This window comes from Triplophysa dalaica, chromosome 4 (genome assembly GCF_015846415.1).
Source record: "Triplophysa dalaica isolate WHDGS20190420 chromosome 4, ASM1584641v1, whole genome shotgun sequence".
Lineage (NCBI taxonomy): Eukaryota > Metazoa > Chordata > Actinopteri > Cypriniformes > Nemacheilidae > Triplophysa > Triplophysa dalaica.
Window position 1 is genome coordinate 20,988,122 of NC_079545.1, and position 12,191 is coordinate 21,000,312.

The 12,191-nt window shown below is 37.3% G+C and overlaps 1 protein-coding gene across 1 annotated transcript; it reads left to right on the forward strand.

Annotated features, from left to right (window-relative positions):
• Positions 1-4,883: 4,883 nt before the first annotated feature.
• On the forward strand, positions 4,884-12,171 carry ptges (prostaglandin E synthase). Its single transcript, XM_056747313.1, has 3 exons — positions 4,884-5,227; positions 5,451-5,533; positions 9,603-12,171. Exons 1-3 carry the CDS (start codon positions 5,120-5,122, stop codon positions 9,850-9,852), a joined length of 441 nt encoding a protein of 146 aa, XP_056603291.1. The 5' UTR covers positions 4,884-5,119; the 3' UTR covers positions 9,853-12,171.
• Positions 12,172-12,191: the final 20 nt, after the last annotated feature.

A 12,191-nucleotide genomic window follows, 5' to 3' on the forward strand; every position in this document is an offset into this window, starting at 1 on the left:
CATCAGAGGGGCACCGCTGTCACTACTGTCAGTGGTGATGTCATTTGTCTTTACTATCTACAGACTGAAGAAAAATGAGAACATGAGGATGCAGAGAAAGCAGCGCCGCAGACCACCCAGCTGAGCATATGTCATGTATTCTTGCGAAGAAAGGATTTTCCATAGAATTCTCCCAGAGTGAGTCTTCATTTCCATTCTTACGCAATTGCTGCATCTGGTTTACTTTATCTGAAGGTTTATTTCTCAAATCTTTTTTGTTACAATATCATCTTGGTGGCTTGGTGTCTAAACATTAGCATGTGTTGTTCTAGCTCAGCTACAGAAACATTTGTCAGCTGTTGTGTTCAACTGAATAGATTAACATTACATTACTGAGTGTGTAGGATCGTCTTACAGTATTGTTATCCAATATTATGTGCACTGATATTAACAATCCCATATTGGAATTATGAAATAAATCAATGCATCACCATAAAAATACCATGTCAGCAATAAGATGAATATAACATTTATGTGCAAAATCAGTGTTTTTGTTGTAAACATACGTATACGTCGATTACTAGAACACTCCTTGCTTTGTTTACTTTCAAAAAGGTACACAATTAGGGTTTTTATAAAGGATGTGTTTACAAAATATGCTTTTTTTGTGCATTTGAAACTTGTGTTCCGCTGAGATTTGTGAACACACCCTTTTCAAGAAGAATTTTAACTGTACAACCTCTAATTAATGTAACAATGCCACCACTGGAATTTGCTTTGAGGCTTCTTGCTTAAATCTCGAAGGTATAAGGCCAAAAAAATCACCAATTTCAGCTGCCTTCATTTTTTTTCTTTTTTATAAATATGAGTCAATTGAACTGACAACAGTTTAGTTATAAAACACAAAGTCGTTATAATTTAAGTTTGATTTAAGTCTAATCTGATTTAACAAAAAATCTAATGAAAGCGTTTAACGTGACTGTTTTTTTAAGTGCAGACGCAGCAATTTATTTAGTTAAAAAATAAAACTAGCAACATTGGCAATGATGATCTATTGTGTTTATCTGACATTATTTTGGTTGTAAAAGATTACTTTTTTTAGCTTATTTATATGAAATGCTATCTTAGATAACCTTGAGGTTTAACAGAATCATTGCAATGTGTCGTGTTTCTTTCCCCAGTCCGGACAATACCCCGAGTGAGGTGTGTGGATGCAGCTGCAATAGTGGTCTTCAATGAACCTAAGAGAGCGCACATCACTCCTCTCTTCATTAAGCTACATTGGCTCCCTATAGTTGCTCGCATCAAATTCAAAGCTCTGCTCTTGGCTGACAAGACCACCACTGGTTCGGCACCCCCATATCTTCACTTGCTTACACAGACTTGTGTACCCGCCAGATCCCTACGCTCTGCAAATGAACGACGTCTTGTAGTGCCATCCCAAAAAGGGTAAAAATGCTCGTACTTATACCTTCTCTGGATCTGTTCCACATTTGCGGAATGATCTTCCCACTGCTACAAGATCAACAGATTCTGTAGCCATCTTTACAATCGTCTGAAACACATCTCTTCAGTCAACATCTGACGAATTAGTACTGACTTCTATATCTTTTCTGATCTTTCTATCCTTAAAACAAATCTTAGCTTTGTATACTGTGGTAGGCCAGTTGAGACCAGTTTTTACTACACTTATGCTTTTTGTTGTCCTTATGTTGTCCAATTGCTTCTATTGTTAACCTCATTTGTAAGTCGCCACACCCAGGAGGACAACGCTTCAGATATATTTTTGTACGTTTGCTAAATTCACGTGAGGTTACAAAAAAGGGCGTGGTCTCTTGTATCCTTTTCAATGGGGTTGTATTTCTAGCTCTACAAGCCTGATGTACAAAGACTTATCTTTAAGAAAGATCTGAAAGAGGATACTCTTTAATACTCTTCACAGAGCACATAACATTGTAAATATTTACATTACACTTCAGTCCGCAGTGAATTGTGCAGCCGGTGACCTTGTAACCTCTGAACTTTCAGTCAAACTATGGGTGTCTTGCGTTGATCCATTTGCGGTTTTAAATAGATCTCTGTTTCTTTTTCTGTCAATGCATCACTCTTCCTTTCCCCTACTTTTTTTCCTTTAGTTTCCCTTTTGTACTCCAACTTGTAATTGTCAATACCTCCAGGCGAGGGTTTGAACAAAACATTCCAAGAAAAGACACACTTTAGACAGCTGCTTTCTCACGCTTTCGTGTCTGTGCTTTCCATACAGCTCCTTATACAGACACGCACACCATTTGGCATTATGCACTGTGTTGTCTCCGACCATAAATGGAAAATCTTCAGTATAATAAGAATGCATAAAATGCATGGGTATTTATGAGTAAAAGGAGCATTTTTTGACATTACAGTCATAAGTAATGTCTACTAGTTTGTCTTTGAATCAGGTGTGATCTGAATGGACCTGTGCATTTCATGTTTGTTAGTCATTTCTATGGAGAAGAAGTCATTTAGAGCATTCCTGGATGAAGATTCCAAGTTTTTTGAATAAGAAAGAAGAAATAATCTCACCACACCAGACATAATGGGTTGTACATTTTGTACACAGTTGATTGATATGTGGAGTTTGTTTGGAGCACGAAGAGGCCAGACATCAATGGACATGTATAGTTTGCCCGAGGTCTCTCATCAGGACTACCACAGACTGTCAGGTCTGCATTATACTTCATCTTTCTCTGATGCTGAGGACTGCTGCGATGACATCACAAGTACAAGCTCTTCCTCCTCAACCTATCTCGGAATGGATTGTTGACATATTTTGTTTTTCGAATTTTGCAGGTTAATGACATCTTGTGCCAAATATTTCTATGTTCACTCTGCGAAATCTGTTAATGGTTCTCACTTACAATCACTTTAATGGGGTTCTTTTCCAATTTGAAAAAGGTTTGGGTAACACCTGGCCACATCTCACAACATCTGTTTTGTTCTTACACAATATATGCAACAAATCTGACATAGTCGTGAGGGCTTAAGGACACACCAAGGACAATATATCTAATAAGATTTTATTAATTAAGCAAATGATAACGAGCATATTATTAAATTATATTAAAACCTCTTTGATATCTTAAAAGGGTGATATGACAGGGTTAAAATGAAAGTATCGTTTGTTTTAGATGTAAATGCAATAAAGCCTACACGATTTAAGGTTCAAAATGCTTTATTTTCCACATACCGTGCATGTTTGTATATTATCTTTGCCCTGCCTCTCTGAAACCCGCTGAACTTTTTCCAAAGCTCATCGCTCTGAAAAGCGAGATGTGCCATGATTGGCAAGGTCACCATTACGTAGCGATTGGTCAAATACTGCAACTTTGATGGAAATGTAAAGCCATATGTGGAACATCAGGTTCCACAGCAATTGTACTGACAGGTACGCCCACCTTACTTGAGTATACATTTGGGCGCTATTGGTCAAATCATACCACAAACTGACGTGGGGTGCGGTTACACAAGGCTTTTCAGGAAGGTCTGGGTGAGCATTTGCTTTAAGCTAGAATGCATCTTTTGTTCCGAAAGTTTCATTTTTGCAATTGTACTTGTCTAATACATGCATGGGCAACTTTTAACACACTAAAGACACAGAAAAACATGTATTTGTGCCATATGAACTCTTTAAAAGGGACAAAACCCTAAACTTTATCTTAACATATTTGTGTGATATTGATATTTATTACTAAGCAATTACATTAATTTTATTATCACATGATTTTCCCTCTTTAATCTTCAAAAAAGTTCTCGGAAAATGAAAAATGTTTCAAAGAGCTGTTCAAATAGTGTTCCTTATGCCATTATAGATAGGAGTCAAACCAATATTGTGTCAATTTTACATTGACAAGTCGATCACAGCTGGGGTGCATAAACACTTTTGAGTGACTGCAGTTAACTTCTATTTTGTTTAATTAATTTCAGTTGAACTGCTTCTTCAGATTAAAGTTTAATGTTGTTCATCCTATGTGCCAAAGATCATTTTTTGTAACATAGAGCACTATAAGTCCACTGCATCTTTAATAACACATAATGGTCACGATTACACAGGTATCCTGACAGATGTACTGTAAGCCAAGCAAATAAATAATAATTGTGAAACTAAATGAGTCTGTTCATTTGATATGCAGCCATATGTGAAAAGTAGCAGGTATCAAAAGGCAAGCTGTGTGAAGTTTTGCATCGTATTGCATCTTATCATGAATATCAACAACAGCGTGTCAGCAGAAACTGCATTGAAGCTGGCAAATTAAAGCAGTGGATTCATAAAACATTACATTTTAGAATAAAAATCAACACTATATGCCACATTCTATCAGCAAGAATAGCCCCTTTGCCTAAGTGTTTGTAAAAACACACTTGTCCTTTTATTGTATCATTTGACATATTTATTCATTTGATATATCACCCTTATATGCTTTATAAACAATATAAACGATCATGAATAACATTTAAGTCACCCTAAACTTTTAAAAGTTAGTGGATGAGTGAAAAGTCAATAAAATTTGTTGTTCCTGATGCTGCTGTCTAATAGAGTCACAAATAAATATGTTTACAACCATCAAATCCAAAAAACACAAGTATGTTATCATGCCTAAACTTTGTCTTTTGTCTCACATTCTTGGAATTCCATGCCTGCAGGAGAAGACACAACTCTGTAGCCAATAGACATTTTACTGGTATGCCTACATTTTAATAGGCTGTCATTTTTCCTCACCCAACTGTACATTGGTCCATAAGATTTTGTTTCATTTTACAAATTCCCCATTGGCTTGCTTTCCATTGAATCATCCAGTTTTCATTTCTGTAAATGTTGTTTTATTTCTGTAAACGGGGTTTTTCCCCATTCTTCATCCTTGGAGGAAGTTATAGTCTTGTTAAAGTGTAGTGATTTTGATCTGAAGAAAGGATTTGATCCTCATATCCCTCGGGTTTCATCATGAGAGGGAAAACGGAAGTTTGAACGTCAGTGAAAGTTTTCTTGCCAGTTAGTCATCTGCAAGAGGCTGGGCCAAACGGTCTGAGGTTCGCGTATATAACTTAACCTTCAGTTCAGCCGTCTCATACTGTAAAAACACAGTGCCCGTTATAGTGAGACAAGATGCTCGGAAGCGATATATGGATGTGCTTTATCTTCTACAGCACGCTTTTAATCTTGAAGATGTACATCATAGCTATCATCACTGGGCAAGCAAGACTTCGGAAGAAAGTAAGTGCTTTTTTAATCTCGTTGATTAAAATGGGAGCGTCTTGTCTCGCGTCTTCGTCTATACGGTGCAAGGGAAAATGCAAAGTGATGTTATTGTTACTGAACACAACCGGTATCACCTAGCTGCGTCTTGTCATTCTGTTGCAAGAGATCTGAATTTCTGAAGCGATGACTTTAATTTAGGCTTTGAAACAGATATGTAAGATGCAATGTATTTGAACAGGCTTTCGCGAACCCCGAGGACGCTGAAAGGCACGGAGGTATTCAGTATTGCCGCACTGATCCATACGTGGAGCGCTGTCTGAGGTAGGCTGTATTTAAGTTTAAGTCAATCTTTTTAAAATATGGTTGAGTTCTGGGTGCTTATTTGCTAAACAAACAACAAACATAAAGGACAATTTCTAGTATCTTCGGCAAAATAAACATGGAAGTGAAGTAACCATATTTGCTGGCGAATTGATTTGTTTAACTACACGAACCATTGTTTACCATTTATATTACTTCTTAATGTTTGGACTGTGGTTACTAGTGAGAACATGGTGCATTTCTGGTCATTGTGGGTTTTTGACTGCAAATTTAACTGCACATTTTTTTAGTTCAACTTAAAAAAAATAGGTGTTGCCTTAAAATTTTGATTTATTTCAACTTAAAGACTTTGTCTAAGCAGATGATTTTACTATAGTTAAATCATAGTTTATTCTCTTAAAAGTTTTTATTAACATTTTGCCCATGTAACTAACATTGCATGATATGTTGAAGGATAGAATGAATACCTTAAAACTGAATGATGAAAACAAACAGCTTAATTACATTCCATTAATTTTTTATTATTTCCATTTAATTGCAAGTTTCCTTAGTTTTGATTTACTCTGATTGAACAGGTTGTATTTGTGTTGCTTTTATACTTTTTTTCTGTCAAAACATTGTATCTCTGGAATGTTAGGTTTCCTCCCTCTAAATTACCCCATTTTAATGGGAAAACCATGCATGATGTCCAACAGATTTGAGCTTTAGCTCCTTTGGTTAAAGTCACTATAAGATTCTTGTATTGAAACTATTGTGTGGTGGCTACTTGGAAAATATTTACAGTTTGATGTTTAAACTATGATTAATTGCATGGATCAATGATAGTCTATAGGGATGATTCGGTTTGTTTTAAAAATGATTCAGATGTTAAACAGCTCATTTTTAATTTTTTTTATTAGTAGTGCTTTTGTCAAACTGTTTAACTTTGTGCTTTACAAAACCCTTTTATAATAGCTATTTTCATTGTCTGTATATGAATGTCAGTGAAAGGGAGAGTAATGGGACTACATACTCTAAAACATCCTATTATACTTGGCTGCCAGTTTGGACGCATTAATCGCTTTTAACTACATATTTTTGCATTCATGCATTCTTTCAACAACATCGTAACTTATCTTCAGTAAGGTCTGCCCATTCCTGTACTGCCATTCCATTATTGCCTGTGTTTGCATGATAAGGTTATTATTTCAGTAAGATGTGATTTCAGTAGTGTTCTGAAATCACTTTATTTTTCATACCCGGTATTACATTTACTGTGAAAAATAACATTTTTTTTTGGAAGTGGAGCATTAAGGGTCTTGAGGACCTGTTGGGTGGGGAGAGAGGTGCCATTTCAAAATGTAATCCTGGAGGTTATGACATAACCATTTTTGACCATGCAATTTGAACAGCAAAGCCTTCAGCCAAGTATCGAGAAAGACGCTGGTAAAACGGTATATTCTGAAAAGTGATTTTAAAATCAATAGGGCACATTCGTGATCTTGACAGAAAAAGACAAAAATGTACAAGAAAGCCAACATTATAAAAATGTGTTTCAAAGACAAGAAGTGACTCTTTTGAATCCACTGCTGCTGGAGAATGTTTGTATGTTTTCCTAGGAGGACCAACACTTCAAAGAATCCATGTTTAACTGGCATTATATAAATAAAGAGAAGGGAAATAGTGAATGACATGAAAATAAGTGAAGGGGTGAAAGTTACTTCCGCTGTAGAAAGTGAATTCCAACTTAAAACATATGTAAAAAGTAATTGATGTGGCAAAGAGATGAGGAAGAAGCTAATACAGGATTTCACAACAATGACCGAGAGCTGCTATGATACTGTTGTGCTGGTAATACTGGGAACTGTGAGTTTGTGACAACCGTGACATTACCCCCCCTCCAAAAGGTGCGACCTCGTGCCTAAACAGTACCAAGTGGGGAAGGGGGGGTGGGCGCCCTGGAGGCCGGTGCAAGGAACACGGGATATGGCGGGACGGGAGGCCCCCAGGACGAAATGCCCGGCTCGGGAGGTCCGGAGGGCACCGGCCGCACCGAGAGCCCGACGACCGGTCTATCCGATCGGGCTATCCCTCCCATATGGGGACCCCCAAAAAATATTTGGGCTGAGTCCAGTTGCTCATAGGGAGGTCAGATGGGACCGGCTGGGCAGCAGGCTCTGGACGGCCGGACGGGACCAGCTCGAAGGCCTCAGGAAGGCCGGACGGGACCAACTGGAAGGCCTTTTACTTGTACTCCACTACAAGTAAAAGTTGTAAAAAAGGAAATACTTGGCAACAGTAAAAGGTCCTGGCACAGGAAACCCGCTGCTTTATTGGGTGTTTAACAATGCACGTTTCTAGTTTTAAAAATAACGTTATATTTCACAAATTTCAAGTCTATCGTCCACCGCTATCTCTATTCTCACAAAATGACTGGATTTCTTTCGTTTCTTCAAAATCCCGCCTTCCGAAATGCTCTGATTGGTAAAGCTGACCAGGTCTGTCGTGATTGGTTCCCTGCTTCCTGTGTGTGTGTGTGTGTGTGTGTGTGTCTGTGAAGATGTCCCACCCATACCATATCAGCCAGTTCCGCTCCTCAAGCTTGTTGTGATTGGTCGGTCCCCCTCTCAGTAAACGTGAATGCAAAAGCTTTGGCTTCCAGCAATAAACAGTAACTATGGCGTCAACTTCACTTCATCAGTTAAAAACATACGGATCGATTGAAGTTTTACGGAGGTCTTATGGTGCATACGCAAGCGTCTATTTTTGTTAGAGATCGTGTTTTTGTTCTACTATGGTGAGGGAAATGACACGGGACCAGATGGCGTCACACCAGTTGTATTATCACTAATAACAGAAGCGTTAGTTTTGCCTTTTTATATTGGACCCGAGTTGGATAATAAAACATGCAGATTGACTAGGAGACAGCAAGCAGGACTTCAGAGGACGTTTCAAAGAATTTTTTAGACAGAGGCACACACACACACAATATCAGTGTATTAAACAGAACAGCTTTCACAGCCGATATTAAAGTCATGGAAGTTGTTATTTGACAGTTGGTTATCTTAGAATGTGTGTAGCTGAATTCTTATAACCAGTTGTAGGACTGTGATGAATGTGAAAGTAGTTAAGGCGCATAGCTCAGTAAAATGTTTAGAATCTGTGATAACCGAAGAGTTCTTTAAGGAAGACCTCGCCCCCTTTTTTGGCGTATTATTGTGGGCAGAGGTTACTAAAAGCACTCGGAATAGTGACATCATGTACCAGGGAAGAAGAGAGCTGTAGTCCGATCCAGCTGTTCTCTGTAGTCCTTGAAAAAGGAATTCTGTTATACACAATATCTCCCTTGGCAATGAACTTTGAGCTTCATCATTTTGCAGGTATTATTTATGCTCTAACAGCAACATTACACACTTAAAGGTTGAAAAAAGGGATCACAGGGAACGTGCTCTTTAAAGTATTCATGCACCATGAATGTCAGCATAATTTTTAAGTATGACGCAGTTACCATAGTTTTTCCTATCACAACTATATCATGTTATGAAGGACTGCTGCTGCTAACACAGTGTACGTATTTTTTCCGTTTGTGTGTTAGTGATTCAGAGTGGAACTACGTTTAATGTGCAAGATTGTGTGATGTTGGCAACGTTCACTGTCCAGGCATGCTGCCATTAGAGTGAGCCAGACAGTTTACAGCTGAAGTCCTGATCAAAGACAGATGTTGTGCACATTCCTCAGCTCCTTGGGTCTTCTGACATGTAGTTTTCAATACAGTATAAATTTCTGCCATTTTGAAATCAAGTCAGTGCTGTTTTTAAAGACTAAGAGAGAGGGCTGGAATGTGTGAAGGATGTAGGTTAAACTTACATTGAGGAAATATTACGAAACTGCTTATGTTTTTGAGAACTTACTCATCATGAGCTATTTTTATACACGCATGGTCATGCCATTGTGCGTTACATAATTTAAGGTTTTAAACTTATTTTCAGTTTTTGCTATACATTCCCACCTTCGTGTCATTTAAAACTTTGTTTCAGTTATGCATATTTTAATCTCCACTCACCTTCTATGTTTGTTTTGTGTTTTCTAGGTCACATCGCAATGACATGGAGAACATATTCCCATTTTTTTTCCTAGGGGCCGTTTATTCCATGACTGGCCCCTCTTCTGCAGTAGCACGCATTCACTTTCTGGTTTTCTTCCTGGGTCGAGTTTTTCACAGTGTGGCATACCTGTTGGCACTTAAAGCGCCGACCCGTTCATTCGCCTACGTCATCGCTCAGGTGCCTTGTTTTTCCATGGCGATACAAATTCTCATGCATGTAGCCTCATTTGCATAACCTGGCCCATGGATTTCTGTGATCGGTCAAGACGTCTCATCTGTTACAACTGTGATGCAGGGTGCTGCTTTGATGATTAATGTCATCCATTCCCTCAACAATTGTATGCATTTTTAAGACTTATGTTGGCTCACGACAGTGAATAACTAGAAACAGACAAATGTTTGGTCAGAATGGAAAGAAACTGTTACCATTCAAATGAAGTTTTTTTAATGTCATCAAACTATGTTTTTGATACTACGAAGATGGCAAGTACTTTTTCATATTTATATATTTGCTACAAAATGCCTCATTTTCCTTTATTGGACATGATGGCATAAATTCATACCTCCAATCAATAGTGAGCACCATCTTTCCAGTTTCTGGCTGCAAAATGTATGCAAGCAATAACTGATTAAAAAAATAAAGATTTTTGGAGAAACAGCCAATGGCGGATCTGTAGTTAGCTGTTGGTGTACAGCATCAAAAAACCCATTCAAGCTCCACTATAGATGAGAGACTCGACAAACCCCAGGCTTTACAGAATTATCGTAGCGTTAAACTAATGCAGTTGAGTAAACACGGCCCTTCCTCTTAGTCTGCCAGGCTTTGGGTTTGTGGCATTTCTAGCCCAGCCTCCAATTCACAGCACAGTGTGCTGTGGGCTGTTTTCATGAACTCTACACAGAACAGAATGCTAAGCTTGTGAAAGAAAAATGAGCTGTTGAATTGAGTAAACAAACATTTTGTTAGGGCAAGATTTTGGTAATTTGTCACACAGCACAATATTTTTGTATTTGAAAAGATGAAATGCATGAAAGAGGGAAAGACAGAAAGAGAACAAGGGAAGGGGACGGCTCTGTAATAATGCCAAACATGCAATTATAACATAGCTGTTCCATTGTTACTTTCCCTGTGCTAAAAGGAATTTAAATAGAATGGCAGGAATGGACGAGTGACTGGGTAAATAGCAGTGTGTGTATGAGAGAGAGAGAGGAATGTTATTAGCAAACATTGATTTAAACTAACACAAATACAAAGAATACTTAAAAACTTCCAGTTTCTTTTGAGTTTGTGTGATTTACGATAAATATGCCAGGGCTGCGGAAATGATCTCACTAGACAATGAATGGAAGTGTGGGTTAAGCATGCATGTAAACCTACATTCTCATATGAAACATGCCCGTGCTTGTCAATTTCTCTGACTGCCAGCGTAAATGTGTGTTTCGACAACAAACTGCAGAGAGCTTGATAGTGTAATGAAAAATCCTTAAACAAAAAGCAGTGAAAATGGCCATTATTATGGACATTTAAAGCTCAAATGAATCTGCAACGTCTAAGACAAATTAAAGGCCTCAATTCCAAGAGCTTTATTAAAAGTGCCCTGTGCAGTAAACGAAAATGTTGGAGGCAGACATAGTGTGGCAAAACAGTTTCATCGTTAATGAAACCTTTAACATAACTTTCAATAAAAATTTAAAATAAGTTTGTTCATATTTTCCTCAACCTTAAAACAGCCAAGCATGTTTTTACAGTGGCGACACAACAAGAGGAATTCTGATATTTTCTGATATCTGATATATAAAGTATTGGTTTAAGCGGGTTGTATTCAACTCAACACAGAAGCTACCATGAGTAATTTTATAGCATCTTTTGAATTTTTTTCTAGTTTTTCTTTTCCTTTCTTTCATGGGCCTCTAATATTTTAATTATAAATATAAACTGCCAATTAGGTGAACATTTTGGATGATTTTAATTTTATGTAGATAACAATGTGTTGACAAAGTAAATCTGCAGTGTGACAGTATTCTTTTAAATTAAGCAATTTTCTCTTCTTTTTTAGTTCTGAAATGTGTTCTGACTTTTACATGTTTTAATCTTTATATTAAATTATTGGTGTTTTTAATGGGGTTTTTCTGTTGTACAGTGAAACACTAAAAAAAACAATGTCAACCCAATGTTGAGTCCAAAAGGAACAAACCCAACACACTGGGTTGTAATTTATCCATGCTGGGTTGTTTCAACTCATTGTTGGCTCAAAGTTATTGGTTATATATGTATATATATATTATGTATTGGGGTACATTTTTAACCCAGCAGGTGGGTTTGTTCCATTTTTGACCCAATTATGTCAAGAATAACCCAGCGTTTGTTTAGAGGGGATTAGGCCAAGATGTAAGGTCAAATAAAATGTACAGTAAGGCATCCTACAATTGTATCATTAACTGTTTAGTGTTTTTTTTTTCTTTTACAGAATTTCCATGTATATTGTAAAATTTGGTAATTTTAATGACACTGTTAAAACCACAAAAAAACATAATAAAAAAACATGAAATTCTTTATCTGTAATTTTGTTTATT

Coding starts and splice junctions, on each gene's coding strand:
- ptges (XM_056747313.1), top strand. CDS start 5,120: ATGCTCGGAAGCGATATATGGATGTGCTTTATCTTCTACAGCACGCTT. Junction 5,228..5,450: donor AAGCAAGACTTCGGAAGAAA/GTAAGTGCTTTT, acceptor GTATTTGAACAG/GCTTTCGCGAACCCCGAGGA. Junction 5,534..9,602: donor TACGTGGAGCGCTGTCTGAG/GTAGGCTGTATT, acceptor TGTGTTTTCTAG/GTCACATCGCAATGACATGG.